This window comes from Falco naumanni, chromosome 5 (genome assembly GCF_017639655.2).
Source record: "Falco naumanni isolate bFalNau1 chromosome 5, bFalNau1.pat, whole genome shotgun sequence".
In the NCBI taxonomy this organism is placed as follows: Eukaryota; Metazoa; Chordata; class Aves; order Falconiformes; family Falconidae; genus Falco; species Falco naumanni.
In genome coordinates, this window is record NC_054058.1 from 75,927,770 (window position 1) to 75,943,485 (window position 15,716).

The window sequence follows — 15,716 nt, forward strand, 5'->3', positions numbered from 1 at the left end:
ATCAGTTGTACAAGAGGATTTTAAGACTGGTCCTGAAGTGACCCACAGAAGCAGTGTTATATCAGGTCTATAAGCCATGTTTTGGAGACATAAAAGGAATTCAGTTTGTGCTGCAGCATCTGTAAACTCAAAAGGAAGCTTCCCACCCGTTAAAGCAGTTGCTTGATGTAGCATAAACACAGAAGACACGATGTTGCAGTTGTATTCTGCAGTCCTGGTATTAGTTTGCATGTGTTTGTGTTAGCAAGTAACAGAGTGGTAATCATGAGTATACTGACTCATTGCAAGCAAACATCAGTCAGTATCTTGTGTGAAAAGCTGTTTTAGATTCCTTTTCATCTGTAGTGTTGCTGTTGGTTTTGGAGATCTCATTTTTCTTTCTTTTTTTTTTTTTTTTTTTTTTAGCATAGATAAAGCATATTTCTCTGCTCAGGTCAGGAATCAAATTCCTGGATGAGTGGCTGAAGCATGGCTCATGATCTGTTTGTTTCCTTGGTGGTCCTGTAAACTGTGGATATATTGTCTTATCTTGAATTTTCATGCAGTATTAAGTAGCATCCTGATCATGACACCATTCAGCCATTAGGATATTGCAGCATGGACATTCGGAGGCCAGTCATTATCTCCTTAGTTATTTTAATCCTCAGCTTTGAGTCTCAGAGATTGCGGATGTTTGAGGGCTCTATGTCATTCTTACTGAATGCCAGAAGAAGTATGGTGTAAGTCTAGAATAAAACAACAGCTGTGCTGATGCAAAGCCCATGCAAACACAGCAGTTCTGAAATTAGCCTATGTTTAAACAGAGCTGAACTAAATTACAGCAGTAGGGCATGCAGATAAACAAACTGGAAATTCTTTAAAGCAGTTGAAAGATCACAAAAAAGCAAAGCACAGCTACATAAAGGATTTGTATTTGGGTTTGGTTTTTGGGTTTTTTTTGGGGGGGAGGTGTTTTTACACAAGCTTGCTCTGAGATGGAATGCTTCTTTAAACATGAACACAGACTGTGCAGTGTGTGGCCACTTTCTGCATACTAAAGAACTACATTGTGTGGGTGCGGGTCTAAGTATGCAGCAATTCTGTTTAGAGTGAAGTAAATCTGTCTGTGCAGACAAGCCTGTAAAAGTCTAAAATATCCCTGCTTGGGTGAATTGGCACTGCTGGTTTCTAGCTATACAGTCATACTTGGCTTTTAACAGATGGTGTGTGTTGTTTGGTTTTTTTAAAAGTATTGTTATTTTTCCCCAGGTTACAACAAAACTTTTACAGTTTCTCTAGAAAGAACAGAATCTCATCAATTGAAGGAAGTAGCTTTTATGAATCTTGGTAGGTTACTTGTGTTACTTCCCTGTGTGACTGCCATTCTGTGTCCCTAGTAGGGAGAAAAATAGCTAACCCTTCTCTAGAAGGAAAAGTGTTTTTTTTTTTCTTGACTTTAAGTAGTTGTGTTATTTTGGTGCTTCGGGTTTTGTTTTCATATGGGTTTGTGGTTTTTTTTCTTCTATATTTGTCATTTGATACTGTAGCACCTCACTATTAGGCAACTTCCTCTGAAATAGCCTCAGAATCTGCTCCGGAGATCAGCCGCTGAGTTCTTGAGTGTCTCAAGCCTCTTGAATCCTCCCCTGGAAACCCAAATGTATTGCTAGTGTTTCCTGTGTTAATACAACAGCAGCTTTAATTAACTCCTTTTATATTTCCTAGATATAATCAATTGCATCAGTGAGAAGTGGGCCAAGATGAGAATCATGTGAAACAGCCTCTTAAAACAAATAAGTGAACAAGTGCTATATTGACCACTGTTATTTCTTTAAATAGACTATTATGTGGCTGCTTATTTGCCTGGCCAGTTCCTGCACCTCTTGAATATTCAGCATCCTGACCTGCTGTGCTATAGTTTATTTCTGACAGGTATGGTAACACTGCTGCTTGAAGTAATTTTATTGTTGTGGTGGAAACTTTTTCAAATATCTTTACGTGAAAGTTGTGTTTCTCAATGTTTGCATTATTGCAGTGTTCTGAAGAAGGAGAGAGATTGAAAAAACAAGAATGGCATTTTTGCCACTTTCCATTTTAAAAAGAGAATCTGAAGTGACATTTCATACTTCATCTATTACATACTTCTAGATTGTTATGAAATGGAAGGTGACCTTTCACTGAATTTGAAATTCTTTGCCTTGGTTTCATAGTTTCCCTTCCCTCATCTTTGCACATGCTTCTCAGTCCTCTACTGTTCTCAGATTTCACATGGAGATGTAAATTTGATTTTACATTTCCTTCCTCCAATTGAGTTGCTCTAAATGTGTGTGTTTGGAGGGTGTGGGGAGAGGAAATCTGTGTTTCCTTCACCTGATCAGGCTGATGCAATTTGATTTAGAGTCTCATCCAAGAGGCACGTTATTTCTTTTCCAACAAACGTGTCTTTATGGGAAGTGAGTTATTCTTGGAAGTGGTGGTCCTTTGTTTGAAAACAGAAATCTGTTCTTCTGATTGGGTGAAGGAGAGGTAAGTAGTGGGAACTGGTGCATGGGCAGCATCACAGGAAGCTAAATAACTGTTGTATATACATAATGCAGTATTACTAGAAATGAGTGGAAGTCATCACTGTTATATGGTGGGCCTGATTTCTCTGATGCAAAGGGTCTGGAATACTACTGTATAGTATTGTGGTGGTGAACTTTAGTACTGGAATAGATGAAGTGGTTTTGATTGATGCTTCAGTAAGTAATCATTACATATAATGAGCAGAACCTTCCTGTTCTAGCTGTTGGATTGATGGTAAGAGATTGACCGATACAAGTTTGTATCCCGATTCTGCATGTGAGCAGTTCTGAACCCTACCAGTATGGTCAGGTGCTAAACTTATAGTGTGGAATCTCTATTACTAGCCTTATGCCCTTCTCTATTCCATCCTATGTGCTCTGATTTGTCCTGTGACAGCATTTGGAGCCTCAAATCTGTACACCTGTGCTTCAGCAGTAGGGAAGGAGAGAACTGAGTATGGACTCAGCTACTCATTTACTTCCTTTACCCAGCCAGCACCATTCCTCCTCCTCTTCAGCCCAATAGCAGGGCAGTTAGTACAAGAAGCAGGCTGTTTCTTACTCCTGGAGACCTGAAAGTCTTAAGAGAAGTACCAGTAGCAGCCAAATTTTGTGTCCTTAGTCCTTTTTATTTTCAAACCAATGTTCTTCAGGTGAGGATGCAAGAATTGACATGTTGCAAAACATCTCCATCCGATCCCCACTTGTGTCAACGGTCTTGGATTGCCATGTAGGAAGCATGTATGCTGTGAGCATCAGTGACAGTGCCTTACTACAGTTCCTACAGAACAGCAAACGAGACAGTGAAAGATTGGCAGCTCTACATTGTGCCCTGTTGTACTTCCGACACACAGAAGACTTGGAAATGCAGGTGGGAAGAGAACCTCCTTTAAGTTCTTTTGCAGTGACTAATGTCTTATACAAAGCAAGGTGTTCAGGTCATGAAGAATGCTGAAGAAGGAAAGTCCTGATTCACATGTACCTTTTGGCAGTGCCAGAGACTCATCAGCTGGGCTGCCCAAACCACTTTATTGGTCAAACGTCTATCTCTGTATCACTACTTCATGCAAACTGTTACTACCGAAAACAGGTTTTATAGTCTGTTACAATGCATGCTTAAAGAGAGAGATGTGATGAATTCCCCTGTTGTCATTCTGACAGATTATTTGGTGGATTTCTGAGAACCTGTCAACATGTCATTCTTTTGATCCCATTCAAGAATTTATCATTGGTAAGTATTTCTTTTCCTGCATACCTTAAGCTGTGACAAGGAAAAGCCACAATGGCACAGACTGGCGCTTTTTTCTTTCCAAACTTACTAGTTATGATTTATGTTAACTGACTTGCATTTTGTGGTGTTAGACACAGTATCAGTAGTCTAAATCTAAATCAGTACTCTCAAAATCAGATTGGCAATAAAACTTTTCGAATGCATGCTTCTATTTAGTGACACAAATGGATTTATTGTTATTTTAGGTCACTGGAGGGCAAATTCTGCATCGCCTCTGTCTCAGATATTTGGGATATAAGTAGTGGAGATTGGAGCAGAGGAACAAATCTCCTCTAGGCTAGCCCAAACCGTTTTTTTGTAAGGATTTAATGCCTCATGATACTTTCTTCTAATAGCTGATTCCTCAGCCTAGTCAGTGCATGTCCTGTGCCCTGAGCCTTTGTACAAAGGACCCCTGCGGTGCTGAGCTGTAGCCAAGCAGCTGACCTGGCCCTGCAGCCATCTGGGCTTCTCTTCCTCCTTTTGTGCACAGAATGGGACCAGTTCCACCATGAGGGAAGGTGTTTCGGAGACAGCAGCAGGATTTTATCCGTAAAAAAATCTTAGATAGAGAACTGACTGTGAATCTTACTCTTGTTAACTAATAGTTTATACCATCTTGCCCTTACGAACTTTTTACATTGCATTCAGCCTCCCTGTACTGCAGAATGTGTCCAGAAACTCAAAACCTGGATAAAATTTTGCCCTACACTTCACTGCTTGACTGGATTGGGGTAAGATAACATCTGGTACTTGAATTAATAGCTGGAGGGAGTCTAGCTCTAAAGAGGTTTTATTCTCTCTTAATATAGATCGTATGCTTACCTTTTCATAGACTTGCTCTGAATCCATGTCTGTGCGTTATGCCCGTTTTATTTTGTCAAGTCTTAATCTTAGTGGTGTTTTCCATGATTCCTTTTTTTTGTCAACAATAAAAGCATTTATAAAACAAGAACAGCTACTTTAATGGAATGGATGATTAAATCTTTGCTTTCGTAGTGAGGTATTAGTTTATTGCTTATTGTATGAGGTTTATAACAAATACAGAATATATTTAACCGGCAAACCCATGCAGTTATTTCCAAGACAAACAGTATCAGTAGAGTTAAGATTTGTGAGTAAGTCTGCAGAAGTAAAAAAATTTTAGGCACGAGTCTATAGTTAGAGTAGATAGCTTATTTTAATTAATCTGACACTGTTGTAATATATTGTCTTTTTTTTAAATGAGATGGATGAGGAAAACATCTTCCACTTTTTTTTTTTTTTTGGCAAAACTGAATGTACAGTTTTGGCTAGCTAGCTAGCTAGTTTCACGAAGGAAATGGGTAATGGAGATTCACTTGGATACCCAAACAGGCCCATGTTTTATGCTAAATTATTTATGTTCTTATAATTTGTCTGTATTTTTAGACTATCCCTGGAGTAACATGTGCAACAGACATTATTTCCTTACCTATGTTAGTGGTAAGTTCCAATATAAAAAACACATTTCTATTTGCTGATTAGGAGCTTGCTTGTTTTGGGGGGTGGGGATGTGATAAATGCTAATGAAGCAGTGTCCCCCACAGCCTTATCCAAAAATAGGGGTGAACAGATGATTGACCTGTTTGAAATGGCTTATGCATTTACCAAAGTATCTTTTATTCAGACTGATGTTTGCTAGCTCAAAGATACTTTTTTTCCCTTTCTGAAAAGACTTCTTCCATTCAAGAGGGAAGATACTCCAAGAATTAATTATTGTTAGATTTGATTGATACCTCTTCATTTTTTGACTTCATTAGCTGGAGGTAAACTTGACCCAACAGACATCTATCTCTACATACCCTCACTTTGAGGGATATTCATTGTGCTGCCATTGGTACCAATAGTTCATGACCCTCTCACTTTGTTTTGTCCAGAGCATCCTGTGATTTCAGTGATGTCAGGGCTTTGGCTAGCTAAATCTAGATGGATTCCTGCACAGCCGGGAAAAGGCAGGGAGCTGGATGGGGAGAGCACATGCTGTTTGGGTAGGAAATTGTACTTTCCGTTGAAAACATGAATGATTCTTCCCATCTTCCATTCTACTCCCTCAGCTCCAGTTTAGAGTAATTCTTGAAATGTTCCTAGGTGTTCCCCTACAAAATCTGAAAGAAGCTTTTAATAAGCAGCTTGTTGTGGAAGGCTAATGGGAAGAGTCAGAGCTTGGACTCAACACTACCAGTAACGTGTGGGAGTAGGCTCTGGATACATGACAATATTTTTTCATGTAGCACTTTAAAGAGGTGAGAGCCTGTTTCCTCCCCAGTGCTTATAATTAGCTCATAAAGCTTCACTGTTCACAAAATCTTCTAAAATCAGTGAAATTACCCACTGCTCCCTCACTCTGCAACAATGCATCACAGCTGTGCTGCTACAGACTCACATGACTGCTGTCGGGGAATCAGGCTTTGCATGCTTTGCTTGGGAAGTCTGCCCTGAGAACTGGGACACCTGGGAAAATCAGATCTTGAGAAAATTTGTTGCAAGATAATCCCTGTAATTCACTGAGGTCAGAGTTAGCAGGCCTTTAATTTGCTGAGATTGAACCTGAAGCCCGTGAGGGCAAATGCCTTTAGCAGCTATACTTCCTGATTGTGGAACTCATTTCCTATTTCTGTCTGAAACCTAAACAGATTGAAAAGGTCAGAGTTGAACTAAAGACAAATATTTCCTGCTACTTTTGTCTGCAAATTGCTGTGACTTTTCAGTGAGGACAAAGATGATAATACACAGGGTAAGGTTTAGTGCTTTGGCTGCTTTGTACCACTCCAGTGACACAAACCCACCATGGCTCGAGTTCAAGTGGTCAGTTGGTGGATGTTGTTAGCATCACAGGTCAGACCCTGGTGACAAATTTGGTCCTGCAAGTAGTATTTCTTTTGCAAAGATTTATAGCATTTCACAGAAATAATGGTTAGTTGTTGCTTTGAGAAACTTTTTGGAGTTCTCAAGCCCATGAATTGCTGACAGCTTTTGGAAGGGCTACGTCCATATTCACAAAAAAAATGTGCTATTTGGGTAACGGGTGTATTTTTATAACTAAATCCGTGTTCAGTAAGAGATACTGAGAGAGTTTGTGAGAAAGGGGGAGCAGTCAGTCCAACTGTCAAAAAGCTTTACATAAGGATTTCCATTAATAAGAGTCTGATTTATTTTTTTTCCTTTTTAAACACAGAATCCAAACTTGAAAGGGTACAAACAGGCTTGATCAGAAGGGGAGAAGGAAGGGCAGGGGGAGGAAGGGAAGAAAACAGGAGGAGGTCCAAAAGAAGAGTGAAAATGTGTAGTGCAAGCAGTTGTCGGAGAGGTCAGCATGGGAAAAGGCAGCCTCTCCTCATGCTGAGCTGAGCCACTGGGGTGAAGAGTGATGCTCAGGGAGTAGCTGCCTGTACAGCTACATAGCCAGTTACACAGCTCTGAATACCTTCGCTACCAGGAAGACGCAGTGCTACAGTTCCCCCAGAGAGGATGCATCTCTTAAAGGTCATTGTCACCCAGCATCCTTTCAGAGGGGTGTAGCAGAGAGCTCTTCACTTCAAAAACCACTGCTTAGGAAGGGCTTCATGAGAGCTTTTCGTGGATTGCAACCTGGCAAGGCCTTGCTTTGACTTCTGGTAATACAACGTCTTTTAGGTGTTCATGCTTAGGTATTAATTCCTGACTCTCTGTAGAAATGTCTGCAAAATAAACACCACCTAAGACAAAGAAGCCTTCTCTTTCTAGTCCTTGTCCTGATGATTCTCAAGAAATAACAGAATTAAAATAATCCTTTATTTGAAACATTAGACTTTTTAAAGAGATCTAATACAGTGCAGGTTTTCAGTGGTGTCTGCTTTTAATTCTGACGTCTACCATTTCCTGTTACAGATTTAATATTTGAAAGAAACTTGCTGTATTGCTTTCCCCCTGCTACACATCAAACAAAATCCAGTGTGGCCTGAGCGCAGTTTTACAGTGGTGGTGCTGTCGCGGTTGCATAAGTCGGTCATTAGACGATACCCTTATGCTATATTCTTGACATTTCTCTGAGTTCATATTGGTAACATTTAGGCAACATCCTGTAGTAGTAGGTTGTAGATCTTGTTAGTTAGCTTCAGCAGAGTGAACATATGGTGCTATATGCACTCCTAGTTTCCAGCTGCTAAATGTAACTAACGTGAAGCAAAAATTAGGTTTATTTTTCTCTGCTGCAGCTACAACAATGAAGTGGCAACCAGCACTGGCAGCAAGAGGGAAGTGTCTGGCAGGATCGAGTCTTTGCAATTTATTTTCCTTGACAAATTGTAGTTGACAGTAGGAAGTGGTTTTAAGGACTTCTGAACTTTTCTTCTAAAGTTATTGTCATTGTAGAAAAGTAGGGGGGAGAGAGCAAAATCCAGTGTGTTAATGCAAGATGGAGGAATAGTGTGAACTCATGCTTCTCTTCCTTGGAATGGCAATACTGTAGCGTCTGTTGGGAGACAAACGTATGTGAAGAGGAGCAAGAACAGATAGTACCATCTGTTTTTCAAAATTGCCCAAAAGAATTGCCTTAATCTCATCTCTTCCTCAGCAATGATCACATCACCCCCATTTATAAACAGCAGCTTCAAATCTTTATACTTAGTCCAAGAGCTAGCTCAGGAAACGAGTGTGTATTTGTTTGGGTTTTTTCCTCCTGTCTGTTCACAGCAGAGTTTCGATTAGTTGCAGCATTAGAGTTGAAGGCTTTAGAATTGCTATATTTTGTTTCTTTTCTGGGATGAGGAACTGGTACTTGAGGCTGGTAGGTGGATGTTTGCAATGTAAGTATTAATGTAGCTTGAAAATAGTGGCAGCCTGCAGCTGCCGGGGGCGTGGGGGTGTTCCTCTGTTTAGAACTGCTGGAAGCTAGGAATGGGATTTATTTGGCCAAGTGTAGACATTTACATCTAAGTTGGTTGCCTGAGGCTCCTTTTACAGTCAGCGGTACTCTAGACAATAATCACTGTAGTCTGTGGTGGAGTTCTTCCCAGCCCAAACACGAGGAATAGGTCAGCTGGATTATGACCTAGCAGTGCTCATTTCTTCCCAGTGACTTAAGGATCCAAAGGTGGCAAAGTATCCGCAATACAGGCACCAAATCTTGACTTCAAGTTTAAGTAAGTGCTACCCCTGCCGTCAAATCGAGGAAATAAAGTACCGGGCAAAACCAGCATAACTTTTTAAACATTGTTTCACTTAGATTGTTACGAAGCGACATTAATCACAGTTCTTTCCAATTACTTAGTGTAAGAGTGATGAGGTATTTTGCAGCCTGTATTCATGCTTTCCCTGCAATACTTTGCAGTTCCAAAACTCCAGAGGCTTCTGGGAGAAACTCAACTCAAACTTGGAGAGTGTCAAGTATGCAGAGCCACAGTTGCATTACCGCAGTAATGTGCTCAGGAGGGAGTGGCGTAACCTTTCGGAAGAGGTAAATGTGCATGTGCTGAAACAGTCTCCAGAGCTGCCTCTGAAGTGGATGTTTTTAAGCCAAGCACAGAAGAGCTGGCTTTTTTTATTTTGAGGGTAAAGAAATGGGTATCTGATTATGAGAAGTGCAAAGAATTGCAGTCATTTTAGTAAAAGGTGATTGCCTGTAAGTCTTCCTCTGTTAAAATAGAGAATAAACAAAAAAGAGATTAAAAGGTGAGAAACTAAACAAAAGCAGAGCTTGCACATACCTGTATTGCCACGTAGGTTAGATGTGTGTGAGTGCCTGTGAGCATGGGTAGTTGGAAGGTGGGTTGAAGCCCCACTGTACATCATTTCAATTCAGAGGGAAGACCAGCTTCATTTCTCATCTGTGTTCTATCAGGGAGTATTTTATTGTCCTTCTGCTTTGTTCATTTGGGGTTTTTTGTTTGTTTACAAACCAGAGAGAGGACAGAACCACCACAGCGTATTTGAGGAATATTTTTGAAAATGCCAAAAAGTAGGTACAGCTTTCTATTATATTTACCCTTTCTTGTTTTGTTGAAGTATGTTGAAGGAGTTAACATGCCATTTAAGTAGTTGATTAGGTATCTGATTAGATATCTTGCTTTAAAGAAGATTAATCCAGCTGAAAATCAGTTATTGGAATCCTTGTAATCACTACAGCATGATCTGAAATACCCAGGCCTCTAGAGCTAGAGAATTTATGGTAGATGTGAAGAGTTAATCTTATGCAACATAGATAGATAGAAGGGGTTTTAATGCTATTTAATATCTTTAATAAATGTAGTCACATTTCTTGGATTTCTTTAGCTGCCTTTCAGAGATCAAAGGGTTATTTAAGCTTTTTAATGTCCATATGAAATCCTTCAGAGTAATGCATATGAAACAAGCTGATTTTTGTTTCAAACTTCAGGGTGCTTTCTCATCTGGACACTTGGGACTCTGGTAAGTAAAACTTGTATTGATGTAAGCCCTAGCTGAAATAATTTTTTTAAATTTTATTAGTTTATTAGAATATTTCCATCTAGTTGTTGTTGGCTAAAAAATAATTGCTGTGTGTGTTTTCAGCATTGAAGAGTTTGAGGCATTAAGATGAGTGGCTATTAAATTAGAGGAAAACTTTCTGTCTGATAGTAGTGGTAGGATCACATACTGACTAGGAAACCCTTGAAAATAAACTTCCTATTTCATATTTAGTCTAACAAAATGAGAAGTAAACCTTTGTCTGCTTAAGGATTTTTTCTTCAGGATTTTTCTCCTGGAGCAGAATACCAATGAGGCCTTGTTACTGTTGAGTCTTAGCCACTTACAGCTGCCTGTGGAACTCCTCAGTGTAGGAGGGTTATGGCTGGTGAAAAAATCACGGTGTAGAGAAAGCAGATGTGATGAATTTCCCTAGGCCAGGAACAGTTGAGATTCTGTGATGCTCAGTTCCTCTGTCACAAACAAGTAAAACAGAATTTAGTAGTAAATTACATTCTTGCTGTTCACACATCAGTGCCTTCTATGTGCCCTGCCACTGTGGGCTGTGAAGTGATGCTGATGAAAGTGCTGCTCGCTGCTTTTATTATGAAGAAGTTTCAGTGCATTCATTTCTAGTCTCTAACACCAGCCGTCCTCAGCACTGCTGGTTATTGCTACGCGCTCTGACTTTGAGGGACCTTGTATCAACTTTTCAACCCTCAGGTTCATGTTTTCCCAAAGGACTTATTAATAAACAAGTCAGGTGTTTAACTGTTACTAGAGAATTTCTAGATAGCAGCCAGCTAGTAACAAACATCTATGTAGTGTATCTTCCCTGTAGATTTTTCTTCAGGTCCTTTAAAAATCAAGCAACACAGGCCTTTGTGGTGCTAACTGATGGAGTAAATACATTTCAAGATGAGAAAAGATGGCTGGAAATAACTTCGTAAAAATTTAGCGCTTGGGTCTGTAAAATGCTGACTTGATTTTATGCTACCTGATGAAATAGGAGATTGTTTTTCTTCCGTTGCTGTTGGTAGACAAAAAGCACTGATTAGGAAATACAGGGTGTTAAATTTCAGTAGATACTATAACCTCCTTCCATTTTAGTTAGACAAGTTGTGTTCTTTTAAATAGTGGTCTGCATATCTGAATAACAGAAGCAACCAGGCCATGGGAGAGAACCAGGAAAGTAGGAGGTGATTCTGTGGCGTATTTACTTTCTGTCTAGCCGTTTCCATGGAAAACCCATGCAGCTGTTCTAGCTTGTTTGTTTGTAAATGACAAGATCTAAATAGCGTATGCATTTGCCAGAGTTTTGCCACATATTGCATATGTGTTACCATGACGCTGTGTGATAACTCTTACTTAAATATCGAAGAAAAGAGTAACACAAATGAACTGTGAAAGGGGCGTGACAGGCTTGTGTTCCCCTGTGTTAAGCGCTTGAGGGAGAAGATGGCAGACACCCAGTTATTTTCCATTCCTCATTTCCCTCTTACGCAGTCCTTGATTCTTTGCTATCTTATTCTGTAGGTGAGTAGATCAAACCACGACTTCTGTTTGTTTGTGTATATTTCTGAATAGTTTTGAAGCTGGTTGAAGTCTCATCAATAGTGTCATGTCCTTGAATGATTCTTGCTCTTTTTTTTTTTTTTTTTCTCAGAGGAAAGGCTAGTACCTCTCTTTCAAGAAGAGGATTATCAGCAGCAATTACTAATGGGACTGGTATGTGCTTTTGTCACAGTGTGCACTAGAGGACGCACAGCCTCAACAAATGTGAAGAGTAAGCTTCTAAGTTTCAGTGCTGAGTGGAAGCTCGCTCAGAGTAGCTATGGGACAAACGTGATCTTGCCTAACTTCTAGAGTTCGTAGTCATGATATCATCTTAACAACTCGTGATATCATAAGGCATAGGGGAAAAAGAGCAGTGGAAGGTTGATTGGTCAAAATGCTTTATCCCAATACAACTTACCTTTGGCTAGGAACTGTTGTTCCATCCTCCTGGAGTTCATTGTAATCTGTCAGTTGTTTTTGGATTACTTTGCACCATAAAACATGTGTAAGTGAATTCCCCACCCACTGCTTTCCTCAAATTGAAAATCATGGATCTTCTTGCTTCTCAATTTCACACCTTGTTTACTGTCGTCTTTTCCTTCTACCTCACCTTTTGGACTGCTGTGGCTATTCTGAGGTCCCTTCCTCTTTTGCATTGTTTTCACTGATGATCTCCCTAAAAGATCTACCGTCCTTGTGCTTTTGGGTAATAAATCCCATCTCAAATCTGTACCTGTCATCCCTCTTTCTAAATACACATCTTCGCTTATCTCTTGTTCTCTTACTTTTAAAACTAAATGAAACTGTTCACCCTGTACTGGCAGATCTCAGCACTGCATTTGTGAAAAGCGTATCAACGCTCCTGTCTGTCCAAATCTAAGGCAGATTTTAATTCTTTGCAGTCTTGTCCCCTTGTTTCTGAATTCTGCCTCTCGTTCTCTGAAGTTTCCTTCCTTACAGTTTATTCAGACAGATCCAAAAAGCAGGTCACTTTGTCTGTCTTTTGTCTGTACTTTCCTAATTAGCTATGTTGCTGTCCTGACACATTGAGATTAATCGATTTGTAAACTTGAGCAGAGATTTTTATTTGCCTCAGTTTTACTCTGAGCTTTGAAACAAATTAATGCTTCCTAGTAGTTCTCAGCAAAGAACCAGCATGGACTTGTGTTGCAATCTAAAGCTACATGAGGTCAGAGGATGTTTCAGGAAGGAGAGGGTAGGGAGTGGCATGGATGGTATGATAACAAACACCTGATTTTAAAGACTTCACAATTAATGTTTAACCTGAAGTTGCCATTAATCACTTTGGTTCTCAGGTTCTTGGCTACTGCCACAAACTCTGCTTGTGCTAGTTTTCTCTATCATAAAATCCCTCAGGTTTATTTGTGTGTAATAAATACTTATATTCTTAGGATTCAATGTTCATCTTACAGTCCCTCTTTCATCCTGTTCACTTGGCCTGACCCAGAGATGAAAGAACTGTAAGATTTTTCTCTTCAATGTCACTGAAAGTTAAATTAGCACTCATTTTGCTGAATTTGCACCAAGTAGCCATTTTGACTATTCATACCTGCTGTTGAATTTGGCGAGACTGTATGGTAGCTTGGGGTCTTGCTCTGAACTGGACATTTTGAACAGGGAAATGTTTTGTTGTGCTAATACCTGTTGATCCGGCCCTGCACCTGCTGGAGCTTTTGCATCTTTTTGAAGATGCCCAAGGTCACTGAATTGTTGGCTTTTTTTTCTAGATGGTTGCTCAGCTAAAGGATCACCTTATGAGACATCTACAGTATGTAGGAAAAAAGAAGATTGACCAAATAGTTTTGGATTACGTTGCAAACCTGGTTAGTTTGATTTCATAGTCACTATTGTGAGCAAGTGTGTTTTGGAGGGTAGAGTCTTGGGTATGTACTGTGTGGATATATAGCATATATTTGATGGGAGGGGATTGTTTTTAAGATGTTTAACCATATTTTGCTGTTTAATATTGTATATATTGATAAAGGAAGTAATAATACTTACATGATATTAAAGAGAGTTGTATTGGTCACTCAGAATACAGAAGAAACATTTCCCTTTGCAGCTTGTACAAATATGGTCCGCTCCCAGAACTGAAAATGCGAACGCTTACTGAAAGTTGAAAGAATGTTCTTTAGATACATTTTGTTTCCTGTAGAATACATTGCTGCCTGTCTTGAATAATGGAAGTGCCATCAGGGAAATACAAATTAAGAAAGAAAGATTTCATTCCAGTATGACATGAGAGTAAATCGTTGCTACTCCTACATACTGACTTAGGTAGGCATTTTGTAACAGGAGACAAGAGTTTTGCATGAAGAAATCAATGTAAACTACAGTGAAAACTTGCTTTTCAAATTCTTATTTTTCTGTCTTTCATCCTAGCCCTGCCACACTGTTCGGTAGAAACTCCCGAAGTGCTGTTTTCTAGGGGTGAAAGTCTCAGGAAACTTTCTTGTGGCAACGGATGCCTGCATCTTTTTGGGGAAGTCCTGTGCAAATTGGTTGTGCTGTCAGTGTCACAGTGTTCTCTGAACTGCTGCAGCTTCCACTGAGGTTACTGAATTTTCTATTCAGGCCTTGCTCTATAGCTCGACAAATTCTGCAGTGTGTTTTCTTTGTCTTTACAGGAAAGAAAGAAAAACTAGTGGCTGATTAAAATAGAGACAGTACAGCATGAACCAAAGCTTTGTACCTGAAAATAGTGCTGGAAAAAAGCACAGATGGAATGTTTATTCTCCTTTCATTTGTTTTCCAGTTATCATTTGTTCATTCTTAATATAAACAAAAATAAAAAATATGAGAACACCTATGCAGCCTTGGTCTGCAAGACTAAATAGTTGTAGGCTAAATCTTACAATCAAAACAAATCTTAGCACTCCCTGTCAGCAGGCTCTCAGGATAATTTTTTTTTTTTAATCTCACTGAAAGTAAGAATTCTCTCAACTCAATTTACAGACTTCTCATTCTTAGGAAAGCTACCATAAAAAAACACAGTACATCTGAAAATTGCTTCTGCCCTCTGGCTGGCTTATCTTGGGTGCTGTTTGGAAATCATTAGAAATTATTTAATGATTAGGCTTGGATTTCCCCTCATCCTAATCAGAAACTCATACATATTAAACCTTTCTATATCCTAAATGTTTGGAAGTTCTTCAGGGGAATAATTTGTTTTGATTCTTCCAACAGTTTTCTGTAGAAGCAGCATGTAGCTGAGCTACTGAAACTATAATGAAACAGGAAGAGACTTGAAATTATTTGCTTGTCTGTTTGCTTTCATAAAACATGTTCTTATTATGTTCAGGAGCAAAGGAGCAGCTGAGACTAGGACTCTGTGGTGTAGCAACTATATACATCAATTGCAGCTGAAGTCAAAATAGCCAAGGCATGGGAGCATTGACAGTTTCTCATAAACCAACAGACTAGTGCCTGACTGCTGTCAGAGAGCTCTGTGTGTGTGTATACAGAGAAGTAACGTGGGGAAGCGTAAATGAAATGTCTCGGTGGGAATGGCCTTGCCTGCCGAGGAGGTCTGCAGAGCCTGAGGATGCCTGTTAGCAGTCCACGTGCCATCTGCAGCAGTTGTTTGTATGTCCATATTCTCTCTCTCCCCTGCAATCGCTTTATCTTAGCTTTGCTCTGTATTTGTTTCTCTTACTATTTTCATTTCAGTGGGACAGGAAAGGGGGAAAATAACTTAGAGAGACAGCATGACATTTGCTGCCCTGACAGTAAGCGCAAGGGGAGGCTGAGTGAACAGCCGGCCTGTGGCATGGGAGAGGCAGACCAGAATAAAATGTTGAAATTCTCTGGAAGTCACTGCTGTGGCTGCACCTTTTTTTGCTGATGTCTGTGGGAGCTATCATCTGATGCGGTCTCAACTGCAGAGGAATAGAAGCCAGACA

The 15,716-nt window shown here is 39.7% G+C and overlaps 1 protein-coding gene across 1 annotated transcript in view; it reads left to right on the forward strand.

Annotated features, from left to right (window-relative positions):
* Positions 1–15,716, forward strand: part of LOC121088197 (gamma-secretase activating protein) — a 49,835-nt gene that overhangs the window by 22,726 nt on the left and 11,393 nt on the right. The window contains exons 14-24 of the mRNA XM_040593900.1: positions 1,249–1,326; positions 1,819–1,911; positions 3,197–3,414; positions 3,705–3,774; positions 4,465–4,547; positions 5,224–5,277; positions 9,143–9,268; positions 9,714–9,769; positions 10,187–10,218; positions 11,903–11,964; positions 13,542–13,637. Of these exons, the coding sequence (XP_040449834.1) occupies positions 1,249–1,326; positions 1,819–1,911; positions 3,197–3,414; positions 3,705–3,774; positions 4,465–4,547; positions 5,224–5,277; positions 9,143–9,268; positions 9,714–9,769; positions 10,187–10,218; positions 11,903–11,964; positions 13,542–13,637 (968 nt within the window). The remainder of the gene's footprint in view (positions 1–1,248; positions 1,327–1,818; positions 1,912–3,196; positions 3,415–3,704; positions 3,775–4,464; positions 4,548–5,223; positions 5,278–9,142; positions 9,269–9,713; positions 9,770–10,186; positions 10,219–11,902; positions 11,965–13,541; positions 13,638–15,716) is intronic.